A 25,127-nucleotide genomic window follows, 5' to 3' on the forward strand; every position below is an offset into this window, starting at 1 on the left:
CACACCCATGAAGCCAGTCAGACACACCCACACAGACAGACACGCCCACAAAGGCAGTCAGACACAGACATGCCCATGAAGCCAATCAGACAGACAGACACACCCATGAAGCCAGTCAGACAGACACACCCACAAAGCCAGTCAGACACAGACACGCCCACACAGACAGACACGCCCATGAAGCCAGTCAGACAGACACGCCCACACAGACAGACAGACACACCCATGAAGCCAGTCAGAAGGACACGCCCACAAAGCCAGTCAGACAGACACACCCACACAGACAGACACACCCATGAAGCCAGTCAGACAGACACACCCACACAGACAGACACACCCATGAAGCCAGTCAGAAGGACACACCCACAAAGCCAGTCAGACAGACACACCCACACAGACAGACAGACACAACCATGAAGCCAGTCAGACAGACACGCCCACAAAGCCAGTCAGACAGACACGCCCACACAGTCAGACAGACACACCCACACAGACAGACAGACAGACATGGTGGTGGGAGTCTAAAAACAGCTGCTTACAGTATGTTGTTTTTTCCACATCTGGCTTCATTTATTGTTTGGTTATTTTACAAACTGTATTTCGTTAAACACCATTAACTGAAGAATAAATACATGATGGAGGAGGAAAAAAGAGTAACAGAATAATAATCAGCTGGAGAACATTTACAATATGATCTCTTTGTTTTTTCAAATCACTGTGCCGTGGAGGGGAGCTGTGTCACCTGTGACGGTGGAGGACGCGGCGGCGGGGGACAGTTCGGAGCTTTGAGTCCAGACTTTTTCACTGGAGGCCTTTTGACTGACTGAGCTCTGGGTGCAGGTGTGGGTGGCTTCCTCACGTCTGCAGACTGGCCCGTGCCGGAGGGGGGAGCGGGGCCCACGGGTTTGGGAGGTGCTGGTGCTCTGGGTTTGGTGTACTGGACGGTCACCTGGTCCTTAGATTTGGTGAGGTTGATCGCCTGTTTTGCTGTGGGAAGAGATGAAGAAATTAATCTAGAAATGTGAAAAGACACAAACAAACTTGAAGAAAAGCTGTTTTATCTGTGTGATGGATAATCATTTCAAAAAGCTCTCCCACACATGTGAGACTGAAACTGAAACATTCCATGTGATGTCATCGCTGCTGAACTCGGAGCAGCTGACAGGATCAGTTTCAGGGTCAAGACTAATTTGCACACATGAGGGAGGAAGCCAGACTCACTTATCACCTGATGTGAGACACCTGGTTGTCATGACAATTAGAGGTCATGAGGTGTTGTTCAAAACGTTGCACTACAATTTAAAGCTTTTAAAATGTGATTATTTATTTTAAAAAAATCACTGAGCAATATCAAATCTACATAAACACCCACAATAAATAATCAAATCAGTAACCATTTAATTCTGCTCGACACACTTTCTTATATTGTTGACATCCTTGATCTTGCAATTTAAATGATTAATTAAATGTGTTTAACGTTGATGAGTGGGTGCAAAAAAAAAGTTCACCTGCAGATCGGAAACATTTGAGGGTGAAAGGTCAATTCTGTCATCATGTCTTCCACACGAGGAAATTGCAAACGATGATGCACGACTTTGCTCATTGGTGTGACTTCCTGCTTCCTGAGTTGCAGAAAGTGTGACTGTTGTGTCACCCGTTATTACGAGAATGGCACATTTATATTACCACCACATATCTGCACCAACAAGAAGCTTTGCAATGACTATTTTGCAGTCCAGAACATCAGACATTCCCACCCGTGTCATGAGCTCACAGGAAATTCTTTAAATGTTTTATATTATCTGACCAACACCACAAAACCCAAGAATTGACATTTACAGTAACACAAAACACACACAAAAAGTGCTCGTATTTGAGAAACCATCATATTTTGTCTTTACTCCTTAATAAATTACATTATCAATTGTTGAAAATATTAATTTTTCTGAAGAACAGCTGATTGTTTCAGCATTAAAGTTCAAACTAGACAAGCACTCAGTGTGCAGAGCTAAGCCGAGGTGTAAAACAGTTCAAAAAGTGTTTTTTTTTTTTTTTTTTTTTTTAAATGTTCAGCTCGGCCTCTTGACCCAAGCGCACTCAACATTTCAACATTCCTGGTTCTGTACGTTTGTGCAGATATGCCCCTACTTTTAATGGATTCTGTTCCTGGTCAAACCCACATTTTCAACAGACAAAACAAGATCCCTCAGCATCAGGAGCAGATTTTTATTCTTACGTTTGTACGGTGAGTTGATCTTTACAAATGCTGGGGGAGATTCTGGTGGTGACTCCAAAATTGGTGCCAGCTGGATCTGATCTGAGCTCTGCTTCTGGGTTGGGCTCCTGAGTTGGATCGGGTTTAGGGCTGATGTTGTAGGAGGCGGAGCTGAGCCGTGGGTTATTCCCGAGCTGCAGGCAGCAGGAGCGTTGGGGGTCGGAGCGGTCCTCGGATCGGGGGAGGCTGTGCTGACGGATGTTGCGTTTGGCTGAGTTGGTGTGACTGTATCAAACGTAGTGCTGCCCCACGTGGTGGTGCCGCTGCTGCTCACGGAGCCCGATTTCACCAAAGAAGAAAATCCGCTGTCCTGAGAGGCGGTGCTGATGAAAAACACAAAAAGAAAGATGTTGAATTCCTTCACATGATAACGAAACAAGCACAGTATCTTCTTGAATAAAAAGTTTATTTTTACTAGCTGAAAATTATGGTTACTGTAGCCATTAAAAAAAAATACTTTCTGAAAATAATGTTATTTTATTTTTATTTACATCTTAAACAGAGCTGAAAAGCCAAAGATTCATCATATGTTCTTGACCAAAACTTTATCACCCATTCAAAGTAAAGAATAGAAGGAAAAAAAACAGAAACGAACAAAAATATATCCATTTTTTGACATTTTTTCTGACACTGAAATCTCTTGAGCTCCTTATTAATTCGTGTGGTTTTGGAGTGAGATGTTCAGCTGAATCACATGCAGGTGTGTTGTCGAGTGTCCACATACTTTTGACCTCACAGCTTGTCTCCCGCTTGTGTTTTTCACGTGATGACGTCTCTGCTGCAGCGTGTTACCTGTTTGTCTTGGAGAGAGGGAGGTGGAAGGAGCTGGAGGAGGCTGTGGAGGAGGAGGAGGACGCTGTCCTGCAGAGTTTCTCCTCAGAGACCTCAGCCTGGGCTCCTGGAGCAGGGAGGGTCAAATCCGGACTCTGTTGGAAGTCTGGGATCTCAAACGGAATAGCTGGAAAACAAGAACAAACCGAGAAGTTCCACATCCTGGTTGCTGTGTGATCCTGATTCCCGTCACCTTTTATTTTAACAATAAATAATTAAATAAATAGGTCAAAGGTCAATTTCAGTTTGTACAGGGGGGCAAAAATTAAAGTTGCTCCAACTTTTGTAAAACAAGATTTTCAAAAGGACTAGTTTGCATCGTCTGTAATGCTGAGTTATCAGCGTCGGGGAGTAACTAGTTATGTAGGTAAATTACAAAATAATCTGCAATCTGTTAGTTACTAACAAATAACACATAATTAAATCACAGCTACTAATTAAAATGTTGATGATTAGAAAAGGATGACATTTAATAAAAGCATCTAATATGTAAAATATTCACTATGTTGCTTTACATCCGGTCAGCTAAGCAGCCTCGCTTTCGGTGTCGCCAATTTATCAACATAATCTCTGTGTGTAGCTACTTTTTAACCTTCCTTAGCGACATGCTGTTACATTTCCACAGTAAGATTCCCAACTAACAGAGTAACTCGTAATCTGTAACCTATCACATTTCAAAAAGTAACCTTCCCAGCACTGGTAGTTATCACGTTCTATGGCAAAACAGGTCACAGCAGGTCATGTCATCAGTGGACATTAACCTTGTTTGACCCTTTATTTTGGCGACCAAATAGTCAAAACAGTCAAAACTATTCATTTTTAAATCCCATTATCTCAACTTTGATGTCATTTTTCAAACAAAACACACAATTAGAGCAACTTTCATTTTTGACACGGGTACAAACTTGGTTGTTGTCACAGTTTTTAGCCCATAAATAACTCAAGGGGGGAGGTGATGGTCTAGTGGTTAAGTTGTTGGGCATGAGACCAGAAGATCATGGGTTCAAATCCCCGCCTGACTAGAAAATCACTAAGGGCCCTTGTGCAAGGTCTTTAATCCCCTATTGCTCCCGGTGTGTAGTGAGCGCCTTGTATGGCAGCACCCTGACATTGGGGTGAATGTGAGTCATAACTGTAAAGCGCTTTGAGCGTCTGATGCAGATGGAAAAGCGCTATATAAATGCAGTCCATTTACCATTTGCCATTCAATGGTGTTAGGTCATAAACCACACAAGCTATACCTCTATAGAACCTTTACGATTAGACAAATACAGGTGAGCCCCATTAACCCACGCGAGTTGGGGACACAACATCGGACTGCGAGTTAATGAAGCTGACCAAGAAATATATATAGTATATTATACAGTAGTCTAAATTTTCAAGGACCACAAATCAACCGCAAGTAAAGCTGAATCGCGACTTACACATGCGCGAGTTCACGGGGTTCACCTGTACTGTGGGATACTTTTCAACATAAGTGGAGCATTTTGAATTTTTGATCTCAGTGGAATGTTTAATTTTCTCCAACGTCGCCGTGGTTACCACTCTGGGATGGAAATCAAACATTTTCACATTAGTCAAGTTATACCGAGTCTGGATTATATTATTTTGTCATGTTCGTTGACAACAATCAGGTCCAAACTGGCTGTGGGCCCATGGACAATGGAAGACTTCCAGAATCCTGATCCAGACCCATAGCTACTTGATTTGGGGAACACATACAGATGGCAGTAGTTAAAAAGTTAAACCCAGTTGGTGCCATCATGCTTGAAATAAGAAAGCAAAAATAAGTTATAAAATAGCAACACTATAACACAAATACTTGTACTCCACACTCTAGGGGGCACTAACGGGGTTTCCATACCTTCAGGGAAGAGACTGGAGCAGTACTGAATCAGAGGCTCGATCACGGTCACCACCTGGACTGAAGACGCTGATGCCATGTCAAACATAGCAGCTTCTCTAAAGACCACAGAGACAAAAAACACAAGTGAGACATAAAAGGGTTCGAGGAGCCTTGAAGGTCATCCAGATCCCGCTAAGTAACCTTATGTGACTATAGTGGTCAGTTCTGGGAACATTTACTGGTGCAGCAAGTTGCTACATCCACCACACTGCAAAACCGTCTTGGGTCCTGGATGGGAACCATCCAAATGCACAACTGGTCCATCTTCAACTTTTGAAAGTTACCATTTATCTGCTGCAGCCAGGTGACATGTGGTTGTGTCTTTGACCTTCTCCAGCCACTGGGGTCGTCAACACTGAGACACCTGCATGCTGGATCATACCCAGTAAAGTGCACTACATGGCCAAAATGTCAGATCACATTCCCTCATGAGACAAGCAGGTAGTTTGATGGGTAAGGAGCTGGGTAGGCCTGGGTTTGAATCCCAATCACCTTGGACAAGACATATAATCTGCATAGTCTCAGTCCATGTAGCTGTAAAAATAGGTATGGCTGGGGAAGTAAATGTGAGGCATCATTGTAAAGCACTTTGAGTACCTGCTAGATGTAAATGCAGTATTTTTTTTTACACTATAATGGCTTAAAAAAAACAAAGTCTCTGAGAGTGACCTCTAGGGTCCCTGCTGAGGGGTTAAATGCAGGATGACATTTGTTATCTGGTGCACAAAGGCTGGATGACAAACCCAAGCTCTCACTCTGTGATAGCCAGAGATCTGAGTTTACATACATAACCTGAACTTTTCCTTCTATTCAACTCTTATCTGTAGTTTATCTTTGTCCATATGGACAAGAAGTGGACCCTATCCCAGCATAGACTAAACAAGAGGCGGGATTAACAATCTGTCTCGGCACAAACAAACACTCTCATATTTAGAGTCACAAACAGTCTGCATGTTCTTGGATGGAAGAGAATATGGAAAGTTTCCAGTTTGGATCCAAACCCAAAACCTTTTTACACTGAGGCGGCAGTGTCTTCCACTATGGTTTTCAAACTGGTTCCAACTGATTAAAGTGTGTCCCAAAATATTGATGTGTTTGGCACATCAGGGCCACCATACGTTGTGTTCTCCACCAGCCATGGACACTCACTGACAGTTTATCAGGGACGCCGCTCAACCTAACAAAGCAGTTAAATGGATCTCTGTGAAATATGTAGATACTTCAGGGTTTTTTGTCTGTTCCTACATTTCCTTTCTTGCTGCGCACTACAAGTAAAAATTGGTTGTCTAGCTCCGCCCACTGTGTTTTAATTCAACCACGTTATTTCTGTGTGCGGCAAGTCCAGAAAAGTAAGAAAATAAAGTGTTGGACTGAGAACAGGATGCTGTGGGTTTCTGTCATGAGACCAGGAGGCTCATTTAACTTAAACGTCGCCTTCATACACACACACACACACACACACACACACACACACAAAAAAGAGGAAACGGAGGAGTGGATGAGGTTTGGGCCTCACCCCCGACGGTAACCACAGAAGGAGGAAGGTTCAGCACTCACCCTTCAGCTCGGGGCCACAGCAGGTTCGGCCCCAGAACGATGGCGATGTTGGTGGCCGTCATTTTGTTCACAGCCTGCTGCTCCGTCAGAAGAGACAGGAACTGCACAAGGTACCTGCGGGTCACAGAAACACAAAACCAGGCAGGTGACGGGTGGCAGCGTTTCCACGCCGTGATGTTCAGTAAAGACACACCTGAGGTTGTTGTAGTTTTCAGGTGGCATTTTCTTGAGCAGGACTCTGAACTGATCCAGTTTGTCTGAAACGTCTTTCTCCCTGTGACAACGCGGCTCAACATTAACAAAACAAAAGAAACAAAAACTACACGGAATAACAATGTGATACCCACCCTGCTGCTTTAACCCAGTCATCGTAGAGGTCAAAGGTCATTAGAGGTTCAGGAAGCTCTCGCAGGTAACACTTCAACGCACCTGCCAACACACGCAGAGACATTAAGTTTCAATACGCCTTCGAAGGTTACGTCTTCGCACTGATTTCCACCAACCGAACTGAGACAGTGGATCTAATTTGGAGAAAAATTACAAAATTTAGGGGCGGAACCACAAAAAAGGGTGGGGCCAGGAAATTTAAAAAAATAGAATTTTGTAATGATTATTTTATTTATTATTGTATTCATTTTTACGAGACAGATATCAGTTAAAACTAACCTGTTTGGCAGAGGGGAACAAATGTTAACACAACGTAAAATTTTGCGAAACTGTTTGGCCAATCCTGGCTTACGTAGATATCGTTACATTTTGGGGAGGAACTGGGTAAAGGGGCGGATCCAAAAATCTTAAATGATATTCTTGGTGCTGCAAAATAGTCTGTTTTAGTTACAAACAGATTCTGAAGATAACTGACAAAAAATTTTGTTTGGGCAAGAAAGGTGCTGTTACATTTTGGGGCAGAGCCTCAATTTATAAATGAATTATTTATTTTAATGTGCAAATTATGGCATTTAACTCTTGAAGTGATTTTCACAAAATATGATTTGGCTTTAAGCAATAATACAAATGGTCAAATTTTGGGGTGGAGCCACAATAGTGGGTGGAGTCTATGGAGGAAATATTTTTGTTTTATTCATGTCTGCAGAAGCAGAGTGTACTAGGCCAGGGTCATCCCTTGCCTGTTGTCTTTGTTGAGATCACATGTGATTCTCCAATTCCACAACTAAACATCTGATCATGGACCAGACTAGCCATAGGCCATGTTTGCATTATGAATTTGTTTTTACCGTGGTACGGGTTTTTAACACGGCTCTCTGAGTGTGTAAAGCCAGAAGGCTCTGCGGGTACGGTTGCATGCGGTACCTTTTGGAAGTTCTCCAGGTGCACCTGTTTTCTGCTTCGACCAAAATTAAATCTCTCTGCATCGCATGTCTGAATGCTGAGTGCTCCTTGTGACGCCTGTCTCATTTTATGCTGACATCATCATCACAGAAATTCCACAACAGCGTCAGGACAAATTAAACTCGACTTTTCCCAAATTGACAGGTGAGCTGTTTTGGGGACTTGATTCAGGTCTGCACTCAAATGAATCTCCTCCGAGTTGAAGCTGACTTTAAATAATCAAACATAACTTATTATCTAGAGTAGAGGTGGGCGGATCGATCCTAACATCGATAATAACGATACCAACAGTGGTATTGATATTGAACGATCCTCATGTAAAAAGATCGATACTCAAGCTTTTTTCTCTCCCACACGCACTGTCTGCTGCGCACGCAGATTCATCAAAGTCTACTCTCTGTCTGTAAGAGCAGCGCTGCGCTGTGTCACACAACACGGAGCAGCGCACCCTTGTATTGTGGTTTGTCAGCCCTCTACCTCAGGAGATTTTGTTTTAAGATGTGTTGAGTGATATTTTTTAAACAAAAATGTTGATTATGATAGTAAAGTATTTTGTTGTCACGTACAATGTTTGGCGAAATTCTATCCTCGGTCATTAAATATGAAAAAGTATCGGTATCGATATTGGCGATACTGGGCCTGTATTTACTTGGTATCGGATCAATACCAAAATTCCCCGTATCGCCCACCTCTACTACAGAGACTTGTGATAGAAAATAAATCATAGTCAAGGACATTTAATCCCAGGACACAGTCCTTACCGGCCACAGCGTGCGGGTCCATGCTGAACTCACTGTGGTCCACCGTTCCATGGTCCAGACAAGTCTTCAGTCTCTTCACCACCGAGGCTGCCGCCGCCAGACGGAACAAACCCTGAGAGAGCAGGAAGAGGAGTGAAAGGAGGACAGAAAGCAGCTTAGTCAAGTCCAAGTCAATGCCAACACCTAGGATCATGCTTCCCAAAAGCATCTGACAATCTCACTAAGACTTTGGGTTAAAGTTCAGAAGCGCCCTGGATGGGAAGAGTCAAAACACTTCAAGGACTGCGTGAACATCGTTAAATCTTTTACCTCCTCCCTCAAGCCGGTCGCCAGCAGCATGTGGATACATTCCTGGATGGGCGCAGCAATTTCTCTGTCGCTTAGTGACAGATGAGCGAGCAGCGGCTCGCCATACACCTTGTGGTTAGACAGCGACGGCCCTGTGGAATCATGGGAGTTTACAGAAGAAACAAGAAAACAGTATCAGTGCGGGAAAGCAGGCTAATGTGGAAAAGGCGATGTGCTCGTTTTGGAGAGAAATAACAATTAGCCATCTTGTGTTTCCATGGTAACAGCTAATGTGTTAGCTTACTTTCAGAATGTAGTTGAATTATGTTAATTGTATTGTAACTGATTTATATCTTAGAGAGTAAATATATACAATAAAAAAAAATCTCAGTGGTATTTAATGTGACAATGTTTCCGTTTACCTATGACAGTACTTTTTAAAGTTAGCATTGCTCGCTGATCTTTAGCAACAGACTAAAGCTTCAGAGGTTGAATTAGCTTCATGGTATTGTTATTGAGTAATTTCATTAAGAGTCCAGATGTGAGAAAATGCACGTGGCTTGTATTTAATATGAAAATGTGCCAGTTGACATATGGCCGTGGTTAATGGTGTTAGCATTGCTAGCTTAATTTCAGAGTGTAGCTGTATTATGTTGATGGTAGTGTAACTGATTTATATATTAAAGAGTATATATACAGAAAGAAACCCATCTCAGTGGTATTTAATGTGAAAATGTTTTTGTTCACATATGACAGTAGTTAATAAAGTTAGCATTGCTCGCTCATCTTTAGCAACAGAGTAAAGCTTCAGAGGTTGAATCAGCTTAATGGTATTGTTACAGATTCATGTTTTAAAGAGTGCAGATGTGAGTAAATGCATGTTGCTGATTTTTAATATGTTAGTAGCTGATGAAGCTAGCATTGCTAATCTATGTTTTTAGTGGCACAATGGAGCTTCAAAGGTTGAATTAGCTTGATGCTATTGTTATGGAATTATATCTGAGAGAATGTAGATGTGAGAAAATGCATGTTGCTGATTTTTTATATGAAAAAGTGTCAGTTTACATATGGCGGTGGCTAATGGTGTTAGCATTGCTACCTCATCGTCAGACTGCAGTTGAATTATTATGATGATGGTATTGTTACTGATTTATAACTTAGGTAGTGCAAATGTACAGAAAAACATCTCAGTTGTATTTAATGTAAAAATGTCACTGTTTACATATGTTAGTAGCTAATGAAGCTAGCATTGCTAATCTATGTTTTTAGTGGCACAATGGAGCTTCAAAGGCTGAATTAGCTTGATGCTATTGTTACGGAATTATATCTGAGAGAATGTAGATGTGACAAAATTCATTTTGCTGTTATTTAATATGAAAATGTGTCAGTTTACATATGGCGGTGGCTAATGGTGTTAGCATTGTTCGCCCACCTTGGTGAAAGCAATAATTTCTCAAAGTCCATAATTATTTAACTGATAAGTTCCCCACAAAATGTAATCTCATTTGCTTGAAAAACACATTTTCCCACTAAAATTTTTCCCAATTAAGATATAAATCTAAAGGAAATAACAATTTTTAAATGTTCCATATGGGGTAAGAGTAATTAATAAAAGTTACTGAATGCAAACTTCACCTTTTTCACTCTGATTCTCTTTGAGCTCGCTGATGTTTTTGTCCAAAAATTCGTGTGATTTTTTGTGATATTCTGCCTGAAGCTCAAGTAACTGTGACGAGAAGAACAAGTGAAACCGCTGGTTAAGAAATGCAAACAGACACACAAAGCTGTTAATAGATACCCAAATGAAAAATACAGAATTTTATATTTTAATATTAATGTATTTATTGGTTAAATGACTAATAACGGTATGAATAAAATTGCTTTTTGTAAATGTGTTATTTTCCACAATCAACACTGAATATTTTAGAAGTTAAAATGTGAAAATCCAATCACAAAAAAGTGAATAATAATGAGTAATCATATCAATTTTAATAATCCAGAAGGAAAAGTATACAAAACTGTGTTGTTTTTAATTAATCTAGAAAAAAAAATTTCAAGGCATTGGAACTCACACGGATGAAGTAGTTTGCGTAATCGTCTTCTTTAGTGGCAAAGTGGTACAGATCTGCAGAATACTGGTCCTACGGACAGAGCAACACAGAGGTCAGAGGTCAACTCTGTTACACAACTTATTTCACCTGACTGAGTTTGTTTTGTTGGTCCAGAAGTTCTTCCTCCAAAGTGTGCCAGCATGCTGGCCAAAATTCCAAAATCCTCATCCTCCCTCAAACACATCACAGAGCTGTCTCGTAGCTGTACAGAACCAGAACCACAGAATTTCAGTACCTTGATGCTCTCTAACCGCCTCCAGGCTTCTTCCACGTCCTCCCGGAGCCCATCCTGCTTTGCCTGGGGCCCGCTGCTGGTCTGACTCCTGACCACATGCACATTCAGAACACATTCTTACTTCAGCCTGGATAAATGGGAACGTGCAGAACTCTGACTGTCACCTGGTTCGTGCAGTGTTCCAGTCGGTCGTCAGTTTGGCAAACTGCTTCTTGTTTTTCAGAATCTCCGGTAATTCATCCTGAAAGTAATAATAAATAACAAACAAGTAAAATGCAAGTCAGCAGAAGTGGTGTTTTCTTTGTTCTTAATAATTTTTTTTAAGTGTGTGTGCATCCCTGTAAGGTTTGGAAGAAAACAGCTCAGTTCAGTTGTAATTATTTCATATTTATATTTAGAAAGTAAGGTCCAAGTAAGTATTTGTCTCCTCAATTCAAAGACTGAGGAATAATGTGAAATGTAATTTTGCGGCTCTCGTCATTTAAATTTTTTTTTTTATTTAAATTCTCTCACACTTGATCAAAAACAGCAGTGTGACCTTGAGCACCCTTAATATTAAACGTGAGAAAAAAAGAGGCATTTTCACATTGTGACCCTTGACCTGCTAAAATGTAGCAGAAAACAGATCCATGAACTTGAGCTTGAACAATGTCCCGATTTTTTTCAAATGCTTTTAAATGCAGAGATTTGAAAAGCATAGTCTCATTTATTTATTTGATTCGGATTCTAAATTTTATTTATTTATTTATGTTAAATTTCTGCAACAGCTGCTGAGTTTTGGCTGCACAGTTGGACAAAGAACCTGCAAACAAAAATTAACATCATAACTTTATCTTTATTTGTTCATTTTTCTTGGAGAAACCAGCCTGGAGCACAGCTCTCAAATCAAATATCAAACTTCCTGTTACGTAATGCTTATGAAGAGGTGATTACAGCAACATCTCTTTTTATTCAAATTATATTTTTAACAACATGATTGTCAAAATAAATAAATAATTCTCATCATAAATCTGTGTTGTGATCAGTACATTAAGTCCTGTGATTGTTTGGAACCATGTGCAGAGATCAATGAAATCAATGAATGAAATTGATTTTATGTTTTCTCACCTCGCTGAGTTTGTTGAGTGGCTCCAGAACTTCTTTCTCCACGTTCATCTCAAAGGCCGCCAACATGCTGGCCAACATCTTCTCCATGAAGCAGCACATCTCCAAAACCCTCCTGTCAGAAGCAAAATAGTTAAAAAAAGAAGCTGTTTTAACTTCCTCCAGGTCAAGGTGATGCCTCCAAATTCTTCTTCATTACAATAATTTAAAGACACAGAAAACTAGCAAGTGCTCATATTTGATAAACTGGAAGTTCAATTTTATATATTTTTCATATGATCGGTGGCTACAAACTATAAATCAATTATCAAACATATTTGAAGATTGTTATATCAGTGAACTAATCATGTCAGTTGTAAAAGCCACAAACACGGATGGATGGATGGTCTCACCTTATCGAGGACTGCGCATCGAAATCTTTAAGACTTTCGGCCATGCTAATCGAGAGCAACATCAGAGGAAGTTTTTTCTGTGTAGAAGAAAGAAAACCTACATTAAGATATTTCAGTGACAAATCACGTTTTCAGATTGTAACCCCATGTCCGTGTGTATACTGTAGCTTTGGGCTCTCATCACATGCCCTCCTGTATAGTGTAGCATTGTGCTCTAATCATATGTCCTTGTGTGTACTGTAGTTTTGGGCTTTGATCACATGTCCTTGTGTATACTGCAGTGTCAGGCTTTAGTCACGTGTCCTCAGGTATACAGTAGCGTTGAGTTTTAATCACATGTGCCCGTGTGTACTGTAGTTTTGGGATCTAGTCGTGTCCTCATGTATACTATAGCTTTGGGTTTTAATCATATGTTCTTGTGTAAACTGTAACTTTTGGCTTTGATCACATGTCCTTGTGGATGTTGTAGTTTTGGCTTTGATCATGTCTTTGTGTACACTGTGGTTTTGAGCTTTGATCACATGTCCTTGTGGATATTGTAGTTTTGGCTTTGATCATGTCTTTGTGTACACTGTGGTTTTGAGCTTTGATCACATGTCCTTGTGTGTACTGTAGTTTTGGGCTTTGATCACATGTCCTTGTGTATGCTGTAGCTTTGAGCTTTTATCACCTCCTTATGTATGCTGGAGTTTTGGGCTTTGATCACATCCTTGTGTATGATGGAGTTTTGGGCTTTGATCACCTCCTTATGTAAGCTGTAGTTTTGGATTCTAATTACACTCAACAAAAATATAAATGCAACACTTTTGGTTTTGCTCCCATTTTGTATGAGATGAACTCAAAGATCTAAAACTTTTTCCACATACACAATATCACCATTTCTCTCAAATATTGTTCATAAACCAGTCTAAATGTGTGATAGTGAGCACTTCTCCTTTGCTGAGATAATCCATCCCACCTCACAGGTGTGCCATATCAGGATGCTGATTAGACACCATGATTAGTGCACAGGTGTGCCTTAGACTGCCCACAATAAAAGGCCACTCTGAAAGGTGCAGTTTTATCACACAGCACAATGCCACAGATGTCGCAAGATTTGAGGGAACATGCAGTTGGCATGCTGACAGCAGGAATGTCAACCAGAGCTGTTGCTCGTGTATTGAATGTTCATTTCTCTACCATAAGCCGTCTCCAAAGTCGTTTCAGAGAATTTGGCAGTACATCCAACCAGCCTCACAACCGCAGACCACGTGTAACCACACCAGCCCAGGACCTCCACATCCAGCATGTTTACCTCCAAGATCGTCTGAGACCAGCCACTCGGACAGCTGCTGAAACAATCGGTTTGCATAACCAAAGAATTTCTGCACAAACTGTCAGAAACCGTCTCAGGGAAGCTCATCTGCATGCTCGTCGTCCTCATCGGGGTCTCGACCTGACTCCAGTTCGTCGTCGTAACCGACTTGAGTGGGCAAATGCTCACATTCGCTGGCGTTTGGCACGTTGGAGAGGTGTTCTCTTCACGGATGATGCGAAGGAGATGTGTTGCACTGCATGAGGCAAATGGTGGTCACACCAGATACTGACTGGTATCCCCCCCCAATAAAACAAAACTGCACCTTTCAGAGTGGCCTTTTATTGTGGGCAGTCTAAGGCACACCTGTGCACTAATCATGGTGTCTAATCAGCATCCTGATATGGCACACCTGTGAGGTGGCATGGATTATCTCAGCAACGGAGAAGTGCTCACTATCACAGATTTAGACTGGTTTGTGAACAATATTTGAGGGAAATGGTGATATTGTGTATGTGAAAAAAGTTTTAGATCTTTGAGTTCATCTCATACAAAATGGGAGCAAAACCAAAAGTGTTGCGTTTATATTTTTGTTGAGTATACATGCCCTTGTGTACACTGTAGCTTTGGACTCTACTTATATGTCCTTGTGTATGCTGTAATTTTGGGCTTTGATCACATGTCCTTGTGTATGTTGTAGTTTCGGGCTTTAATTACATGTCCTTATGTATGCTGTAGCTTTTGGCTTTAATCACGTCCTTGTGTATGCTGTAGATTCGGGCTTCAATCATGTGTCCTGATGTATACAGTAGCTTTGGGCTTTGATCCCATGTCCTTGTGTATCAGTACCATGCGTTTCTCCGCCTCCAGCCCGGGCTGACTGTGCATGCAGCCCTGCAGCTTCTTGTGGATGACCTGAGCCGCCTTCCTGGCTGGTTCCACTCGCTGCTCCACCTTCATTCATTAGCACAAAGAAATAAAACAGTGTTTTAATTCTGCATGTTGTAATGTTTGTTTTTATCGCTTCTATGTTGTTTATTTAAATATTCTCTGTAAAAAACATTTTCTTTTTTGATGCATGTGGTACAGCTAAAAAGCAGAGATAAAGTCATTCTGTCAAGCATTAAATAATACATGAACTCATGATGTTTGCATTAAACATCAGAAAAAGAGAATCAATCCAACCACAAGGTTAAAGTTTACTAAAAATGGAATAAAACTACACAAACAATGTAAGCTTTGTTGGTTACAAAGCTTCTCACCAGAACCAGGTCCTCGTCCAGGAGTTCAGTGGCATCTTGTGACCTGCACAGTACAAGACCAGAACAAACAACAGTCATAATATTTTCTTATGAATATAATTATTAGTTCTGCTTCAGTGTTTCCTGTTTGAAAAGCATCCGTGCATGGATGCTTTTCAAATGCTTTTTAAATTTTTTTCCCCACCAAAATGTATCAATGCCTCCTCTTCCTACAGACAGACAGACAGCCCTTTGATGCACCAGATCTGTCCAAAACACAAGTGTACCTCTGTAATATTCCATAGACATGGCTGCGACCTGGAGAAACTTCACCTGTGTCATTCCAGTCCACCCAGCTGGAAACAGGTACTGGCTTTGGCCAGGGAAGTAACCTGTGATGGACTGGTGTCCTGTCCAGGGCAAGTTGACTCGTAACCCTTCCCACTGTAGCCAAGTGCTTGCTCACAGGGGGTCGTTTTGACCGTTGGGGTTTTACATAATTATTGTATGGCCTTGCCTTGCAGTATAAGGCGCCTTGGGGCAACTGTTTGTTGTGATTTGGCGCTATATAAAAAAAAATGGATTGATTGATGTACTTCTGTACAGAACTTACTCCATATTATTGCTGACACACTCAGCTTGTCATATTTTTGTCCTTTTTAAAACAAGTAAGCGTGTCATGTGAGTCTAAGAAGCCATTGCTCATCCACATTATGCTTACAGCAGGGCAATAATGTGTTCAGCAATTTACTTGATTTTTGACTTTTTTTTTTTACTATTACTGTGAACCACTTCACCAAATGTTGAACTCCACCTACTAACCTCTGCCAAGTGACTGCACCCAACTCCCTCATTATCCACTGTATGAAGTGCAAACATTCTCCCTTCCCTTTGCCAGATCGTCTCGTGCATCCACCATATGAAGTGCAAACATTCTCCCTTTGCCAGATTATCTCATGTATCCACCGAATTAAGCGCAAACATTCTCCCTTTGCCAGATTGTCTTGTGCATCCACCATATGAAGTGCAAACATTCTCCCTTTGCCAGATTGTCTCATGTATCCACTGAATTAAGTGCAAACATTCTCCCTTTGCCAGATTGTCTTGTGCATCCACTGTATGAAGTGCAAACATTCTCCCTTTGCCAGATCGCCTCATGCATCCACCATATAATGTGCAAACATTTTCCCTTTGCCAGACTGTCTCGTGCATCTTGCCGAGAACATGACTGCTGCAAATTCATACAACTTGCCCAAAAACATGGATGCGCTGCAAATAGCCACAACACAAGGGAAGTACTAACAATACCAAAAGAGGTTTCTGCACTGAGGACTTTTACTGACAGACTGCTCAATGAATCGCAAATAAAATGCAAAGAAAATTAAAACATAAAATAAAATTGCTAATAAACTAAATAAACTTGCTCAGCTGTGCTGAGATGAAATGAGCTACAGCCAAAAGATAACAGTCTGAAATTGTACTTGTGTTCTGTGCATTTGCTAACGTTGTCTTAATTTGGAGGTATTTTGGCCTGTCTCAACAAACAACAGTCATAATATTTTCTAATGAATATTATTATTAATTCTGCTTCAGTGTTTCTTGTTAGAAAAGCATCCGTGCATGGATGGATGGATGGATGCTTTTCAAAGCCTCAAAATAAGTATGTGATTAATTTGAAGTTTGATTTTAGGTTGATTTATATATATATATATATATATATATATATATATATATATATATATTTTTTTTTTTACACCAAAATGTATCAATGCCTCCTCTTGCTACAGACAGACAGACCGACAGCCCTTTGATGCACCAGATCTGTCCAAAACTCAAGTGTATCTATGTAATATCCCATAGACATGGCTGCCACCTGCTGGATGGTTAGCAGATGCTGGATTGATGATGGATTAGGAGCAGGTGTGGTTGTCAGTGAGAGAGAGACAGATCTTTAAATTCAATAAATCAAGGAAGTAAAATGTTATTTTATGTTTAACAGCGATTATGCTGTAAAACTGAAAAACAAAGTCACACCTTCACACAACCCTGCAGAAAGGATTTTTGTATAATACAATCAATGTAAAATATTTTGCACAATTTTATATAAAGATATTGTTTTGGATAAAATGTGATTACTTGCTGTATTCATAAATATTGCTCTGTGTTTATGTGCTGATGAAATACTCTGAGATTAAGGGTTTATGTGGGTTAAACGGCTCTGGTGATGCTAATGAACACTACAGAGAACAAACACTTCCTGTTTTCAAGATAAAATTCACGGCTGAATCTTCGTTATAACTGCTTGATAAAAGGATGGAGGTGACGCGCCTGAATGTGATGACTGGTTTTGTTTCAGCTCTCTGGCAGCTGCTCTGAATCGTTACATCCAGTTTAAAGTCAAGCGATCAGAAAGCAACACCTGCAAACTTCAGTCACGCCGAAAGGTGACCTCACCTGGGTCACACAGGTCAAATCAGCTCCATTCCCAAAGTGTACTCACATGTTTCTGAGGTTTCAAAAAACACATGAGGGGAAACACACAAAATCTTCAAACCACTTCTCATTTCATTATGCGCATTATTTCAACACTTCCTTTTTAAAGTTTTGGTGAGGGTCGGTTTAACATATCACTTTTCTAAAAACATTGTGGGTCCACGTCAGGGTTTGGATTTGGTTTAATGTTAGTGTTGGGGTGAGGTGTGAAGTTGTCATGGTTACAGGTTAGACCTTGTCAAGTCTAGTCTCAGGTCTGGGAGCGTGCCCTGCTGTCACACATCTCCACAACCACCACACCATGAAACCACCATCCAGGCAGACAACCACTCCATCCCCACCTCTCCAAAATAAGCATCGATCTACAGCAGCCAGGTGAAATGTGGGCGTGTCCTTGACCATCTCAGCCACTGTGATCTTCAACACTGAGGCACCTACGTGCTGGATCACGCACAGAGAAGCATGCTACATGGACAAAACGTCGACGCTGATGATTCTTTACAATGCAAGTGATGTTCCTTGTCTGAGTCTCACTAAGTAACTGGTCACCTGACACAAAGTCATTCCAGTGGATCATTCCAAGGATCCTCTAAAAGACTTACAAGCAAAGACATTAGGTTACTGGTTATCAAGGTGATAGGACCGGGGTTCAATTCCAGGTGTGTACTTCAGGCTACCAGTCCACGTCCCTGGAGGAACTTCACCTGTGTCGTTCCAGACCACCCAGCTGGAAACAGGTACTGGCCTTGGCCAGGGAAGTAACCTGTGATGGACTGGTGTCCTGTCCAGGGCGCGTTGACTCGTAACCACTTCATGTACTTCTGTGTAGAACTTACTCCATATTATTGCTGACACACTCAGCTTGTCATATTTTTGTCCTTTTTAAAACAAGTAGGCGTGTCATGTGAGTCTAAGAAGCCATTGCTCAAACACATTTTGCTTACAGCAGGGCAATAATGTGTTCAACAATTTACTTGATTTTTGACTTTTTTTTTTTACTTTTACTGTGAACCACTTCACCAAATGTTTTACTCCACCTACTAACCTCTGCCAAGTAACTCGACTGCACCCAACTCCCTCATTATCCACTGTATGATGTGCAAACACTCTGCCTTTGCCAGATCGTCTTGTGCATCCACTGTATGAAGTGCAAACATTTTCTCTTTGCCAGATTGTCTCGTGCATCTTGCCGAGAACATGACTGCTGCAAATTCACACAACTCATCCAAAAACACGGATACGCTGAAAATAGCCACAACACAAGGGACGTACTAACAATACCAAAAGAGGTTTCTGCACTGAGGACTTTTACTGACAGACTGCTCAATGAATCACAAATAAAATGCAAAGAAAATAAAAAAATATATATACAATAAAATTGCTAATAAACTTGCTCAGCTCTGCTGAGATGAAATGAGCTCCAGCCAAAAGATAACAGTCTGAAATTGTACTTGTGCTCTGTACATTTGCTAACGTTGTCTTAATTTGGAGGTATTTTGGCCTGTCTCAGACACCATACTTTTTGGATTTTCTCAACTTTATCCAAATGCATGTCATCGGTTCTGCCATCATACAAAATGTGCCAATTTCGGCATGTAAAGACAACTGCAGGACTTTAACGAGGTATCACGGAAAACCAAACATATTTTATGGAAAAAGTTTAAAAAATGTATTTTGTATGTACAATTACAACACTTTTAAGGCCTGGTGCAAATAAGAGTGTGACAAGAGGGTAAAAAATAAAGGTGGTGTTTTTGCCTGGAACCTTGCTGCAACAGGGAGTCTGTATATATAGCAACAAAAAAAATAACAAAAAGCAAGGCTAAGTAATGACTTTCAACATATATTTTTTTTCAAGTTTTCAATAGAAAATAAGTAAGAACAACTGTAAAATTGAGTATGATTAAATTCAGTTCTAAGCATTGTAGAAGTAATATTGAATCATTCTTCTAACACATTTGGCAATGCATCACATACAAGTATACCATATTGGCCCACAGGTTTGTCTAAATTGTGGAGAATTTATTAAAAAAGTCATTTTCTCCAAGATTAACACAGTTTAAAAACAACATTGAATGAAACATTTCTTAAACAAAGATATAAACAGGTCAAAACAGACAAACTATCATATATGTTGTTCTTAATGTAAAACTGAATTTACAGTTCAAATTTCTAACTGATACATTTATTAGTCTTTGAGATATTAGATGCTAGAAAAGCACTTACAATTTATTGTGAAATGTTAGGGTCGGGACACTAGATGAGACTTGTCTAAAAGCATAGTTTAACATCTGATTTCTTTACATAACAGAGAGGAACTTAGCTGATATTACAAATAGCTTACTACTGTAGAATCACCAAAGAGGAGAATATTTCATTTGTGATGACAAACCAAAGCAGACACAGACTCTTCGATCATTGAGGTTCATCTTCTTGATGAAGCGAGGAATTGACTTCCTGAAAGTTGTGTAGCGGTAAGGGTAGGTTGGGGTCTCTTGTACAAACATCATGTAGGCCTGTTTATTTGGCATCAGAAGATATCGTTTAGCAACCTGTACACCACTTTAGACCTCAGCACTGTGGTTTCATCTTGTCCATCATCGGAATCATCATCTCAGCTTGAGGAAATGGGTCTGTTGGATTGGCGTGGTTTGCGCTTTCCTTCAACTACTTCCTCCTCTTTCTTTCTTTTTCTGTAAGCAGCTTTATGCAGCCTCTCCTTCTCCTTCATCTCTGCAACCAACTTGGGGTTGTTCTTACATTTCTTCTTCAGTTGAGCTCTGTACTGTAGGCATTTTTCCTTGTTCTTTTGTGCATACACTGCGTCAGACTTGTGAGCTTGCCAAAATCTGCGTTGCCTGGCCGCACCAGTAGAGACAGGAGTAGTCTGTGGGGCTTTGTACACTGACTGTCTAGCATTTCTTCTTGTCTGAGGTTTAGGGAATGGTATCTTCACTGTGAGCTTCTCCATACTTCTGAAATGAAACACCATTGCTGGTCAAACTTTGCTTTTCTAGATTGTGTCCCGACCCTAACAGTTCCTTTCCTTGTATACAAGGCACCTCATCACATTGCTTGAACACATCCTGATTCATTGCAGCATTCTCTGACTCCACTGTCAGGTGCTCCTATGCATACAGGGCTATTACAACATGAATTTAACATTAGGTACCATATTTTTAGATATGGAGTTGTGTGGCCTCTTGAAAAATGCATTCTGAAGATTCATATATAATCAATCTACAAAAACTATCTTGAGAAATGAACATTCAAAGCCACATATAACTAGTAAGCAGTGAAAAGAACTATTGGTTTAAAGCCAGAAAGCTGCAGGTGGTAAGCATGGGTGCAAAACAGAAGGCGTTAGGGTTGGGACAGAATGTTAGGGTCGGGACATGCAACCAATTTCAATGTTAGCTGTAAATACAAAAAGGCAGGGGCATCCCTTTTCGTGGTAAAAAACTGAGTTACTGTTAAGGAAAAATGTTGTAGAGAAGTGTTAGTAGCATGCCTGAGCAAGACTGGGTGCAGCAATAAACTTAGCGTTAGGGTTGGGACAACGTTTTTACAGCAAGAAAAAAGGATACAAGCAAGTAGCTCTGACATGCATACAGGGAAATTAGGCATAAAATGCAATAAAGGTACCCTCTACCTGAGCTAGGAGAGCTAAAACTACATACAATAACTAGAACCAACAGGTACACAAAGCTGTCAGACAGAAATGGCTAAAATTTGTATTTCTGGCTTCATTTGCCACTTTGGAGTCACATTGGCACTGTTTGACATGTACACGGAGTATCAACATACAAGTGGTAGTGAATGAATCAGAACGGCCGTGGCTGCATGTGAGCACACTTTCCCATGGCAAATTATTACACATTATTTTAAAGTGGAGACCTTCACATTGATCAAAAAATGCATGTCACGCTAAAGTGCTAAAAAAAAATGACGATTTTCTAGTTGTTCAGAAGTGTGTATCTTTTGAACCGATGCTCAGATTGCCCTGAAATTTGAAACAAGTATTGACATAGCAGTTTACAACAAAACATAGCACAAAAGGATTAAACACACTTATTGTGTATGTTTTTGTCGCAGATAAAAGTCTGGCTTCACCTGAAAAACACAAAAATTTGCACCAGGGCTTAAGGCCTTAGACTCATCGCCTAGATGAAGTATAAAATTGCAAATGTGTTTGTATCTAGTCAGTATGTTGATGCAATTTTGTGCATTTATTTAATATTAGTCAACGCTTACATGTTGAGCATCAGAAAATCAAACATCAGTGAAGACAGCAAAGATTCCTCAGCAGTTTCAGTGACATAAAACCTCATTAAAATCAGTTTGGTTGGATTGGGTAGTATTAGTTTAGAAAAATACCAAACTATTCATGCATTCTGGAGAATAAACTGTTGCTGATATGTTAAGCAGCGCGTTGCTGTGCTCGGCTGCAGCTGCATGCTGCAAATTTATTATTAAATCAAAATGCATCCTCTTTTTGCATGCAGCTTTGCAGTGACAAAACCAAACAAGGCGCAGATGCTCGGTTTGGGCCGCGCCTCACACACACGCTTCTAAATGAAGAACTATGACCTGCTGCACATGCTCGCCAGCTTCCTGTTTGCAGACGCTGTCCAAAGATGTGCACACAGAATGTGCACAGATGTGACCACACTGGTGGTGTAGCTGTAAAATGTTGCAGTGAATTTCAATTTGTTTCAACTAAATTTTCAAGAATTTTGGCTAGATTTGGAATGTAAATTTGCACTGATGTCCAGCAGGAAGATGTTTTGATGTAGCTGACATTTGAAGAAGTGTCCAAAAGTGGTGATAGCAGATTATTATGGTGTGTTCTATGTTTAGCGTATTACTGCCTTGATGCAACATAATACTTGAAATACTTGCACATTTGAAAATTATTTAGATGCGTATAAAGTTTCAATTAAATTCCATGACACAAAAACTGAAGGATATTTCTAAAAACAACTACTAGTAATGTGTGTGTGTGTGTGTGTTTAATTGAGGGCATGGAATGACTTTCCATTTTTAATATATGCTTTGTGATTTTTGTAACCAAGTGACAAATAACTTGAAAACAAAATTTTACAACTCACCAAGTTAAATAGAGCATGTAATGAGGATGAAATTATTAGTTTGTGATGAACTTTGATGCACCAAATCAAATGTGGGAAACAAAATAAATAAATAAAGATCAGCTTTTTGTTGCCTATGTAATCGACACCCCCCCCCCCCCCCCCCCAAAAAAAAAAGAGTGCCCGGAACCTCCTGGATCGATTATGGAAAATTAGAAACAGCTGCCTACCTTCACGTTAAATAGTAAGCCCACTATGTAACTAACTATGGGATGTAAACTGTCATTAAAGAATAGATCGTATGTGTGGCTCGGGATGACACAAAGGTTTTCATCTGTACTGCAAATTAGTGATTGCAAACTCTAGAGACTTCCAAACCTTTGCAGCACCTGTTTTGAAAAATTGTTCTGCAGTCTGTTAAAATAGTCAGTGTAGCGGCATGCACTAATATTGTTTGTACAAATACACGCTAAAGTTTGCCTCATTTTTTACATAAAATGTACTTCTCAATCATAAAGGGCAATAGAGGTGGGCGATACCGGGAATTTTGGTATTGATCCGGTACCACGTAAATACAGGCCCAGTATCGCCGATATCGATACTTTTTCATATTTAAGCTTCATAGATCCAAAGGATCCAAAAGACCTAGGATAGAATTTCGCCAAACATTGTACGTGACAACATAATACTTTATTATCACAATCAACATTTTTGTTTAAAAAAATATCACTCAACACAAAATAAAATCTCCTGAGGTAGAGGGCTAACAAACCACAATACAAGGGTGCGCTGCTCCGTGTTGTGTGACACAGCGCAGCGCTGCTCTTACAGACAAGAGAGTAGACTTTGATTAATCTGCGTGCGCAGCAGTCAGTGCGTGCGGGAGAGAAAAAAGATTGAGTATCGATCTTTTTATATGATGATCGTTCAATATCAATACCAGCATTGGTATCGATATTAGGATCAATCCGCCCACCTCTAACGGGCAAACAAATGTGAGTGCACGCATAATGTGGGATTCCACAAAATTCCCTTAATTTAAAAATACTCAACTTAATTACTCTTAACTTTAGCAGTGAAAATTGTATAAAATGATGTTACGGAAAAGTATGCTCAGTATTTCAAATGGTTCCAAAGGCTGATTGCTGTAGTTTGCATCCCCCCCCCCCACATAATACAAACACAATGCTTTCAGATCATTCATTTCAATAAAGTAGCTTGGTAGCGTAGCAACTCACATCTTGACTAAATAATGCCAGTTATGGCTATTTAGCATGTAGCCACCTGAAAAACAGACTTGAGCTTGTTTGTATGAAAATGTGTTTGCTGGGTAAAGTTGGCTATGATGTTGCAGTACTCTATGTGTATGATGATTAGTTTTAGCCGGACGTTAGACCACTGTTAGCGCTGGGATCAGCTCCCGCTCTTTGTGAGTCATCGCCATGAACAGGTGAAGTTTTGATTTTAGCGATGACGCCACCAAGTTTACCAACCCACAAACCAACACTACCTTTGAGTGTATTCCTCACTAAAACACCACATCCTTGCCATGTGAAGTTTACTGAAGCTTAAACTCCTTGTTAGCATCACATGTACAAGAACGAGGGGTTTAATTTTCCAACCCAAATATCGTGATCCTCCAACTTCACACGTTTCAACATCATGTTTGCAACAGTGAAAAGGAGAAGATGAAACAAAGCAGAAACAATCATTTTCTCAAAACAAAATCCCAGAGCTTCTCAGGTAAACCGGCAATGTGGTTCTGGTTCTGCCACTAAAGTTATGGAACCAACCAAAAACATGTCACATAGATATCTGCAATTTTTTAAAAACAAACACTGAGTCTTTGCGGATACTTCCAAAACATTCTTGAACCTGATGTTTGAGGCATTGACTCTCAACGGGTCCACAAGGGGTCCAAAGGATCCCATTTGAAGCCGTGAGTTCAGTGTACGTGTGACGTGTTCCGATACACAATAACCAAAATATGATGACACTTACCTCACTGCAGAGCTGAGCTGCTTCAGGATGCTCAGAGACTGTCTGAGCATCCTGGACCTGGAATCCAACCGATTCTGTGACCCACAGTCTCAGAAGTTACCCTGCTTCGAAAAGTCCACCCCGTGTCCAGCTGTGCTACTTCATCAGAATAAGCCAGATGGTCTGATTCCTGTGTAACAGCGGTTTTTGGTACGTGTG

At 40.5% G+C, this 25,127-nt stretch overlaps 1 protein-coding gene across 1 annotated transcript; it reads right to left on the reverse strand.

Moving 5' to 3' along the window:
• Positions 1-543: 543 nt before the first annotated feature.
• sh3bp1 (SH3-domain binding protein 1) lies at positions 544-24,979 on the reverse strand. Its single transcript, XM_034193715.1, has 18 exons — positions 24,930-24,979; positions 15,367-15,409; positions 14,954-15,058; positions 12,811-12,887; positions 12,422-12,533; positions 11,479-11,555; positions 11,315-11,402; positions 11,041-11,109; positions 10,604-10,694; positions 8,990-9,120; positions 8,681-8,792; positions 6,917-6,998; positions 6,763-6,843; positions 6,570-6,683; positions 4,971-5,068; positions 3,068-3,233; positions 2,237-2,598; positions 544-987 (listed from the first exon to the last, which is right to left on the reverse strand). Exons 1-18 carry the CDS (start codon positions 24,977-24,979, stop codon positions 713-715), a joined length of 2,133 nt encoding a protein of 710 aa, XP_034049606.1. The 3' UTR covers positions 544-712.
• Between the last annotated feature and the right edge of the window lie 148 nt (positions 24,980-25,127).

This window comes from Thalassophryne amazonica, chromosome 18 (assembly GCF_902500255.1).
Source record: "Thalassophryne amazonica chromosome 18, fThaAma1.1, whole genome shotgun sequence".
Taxonomy (NCBI): Eukaryota; Metazoa; Chordata; class Actinopteri; order Batrachoidiformes; family Batrachoididae; genus Thalassophryne; species Thalassophryne amazonica.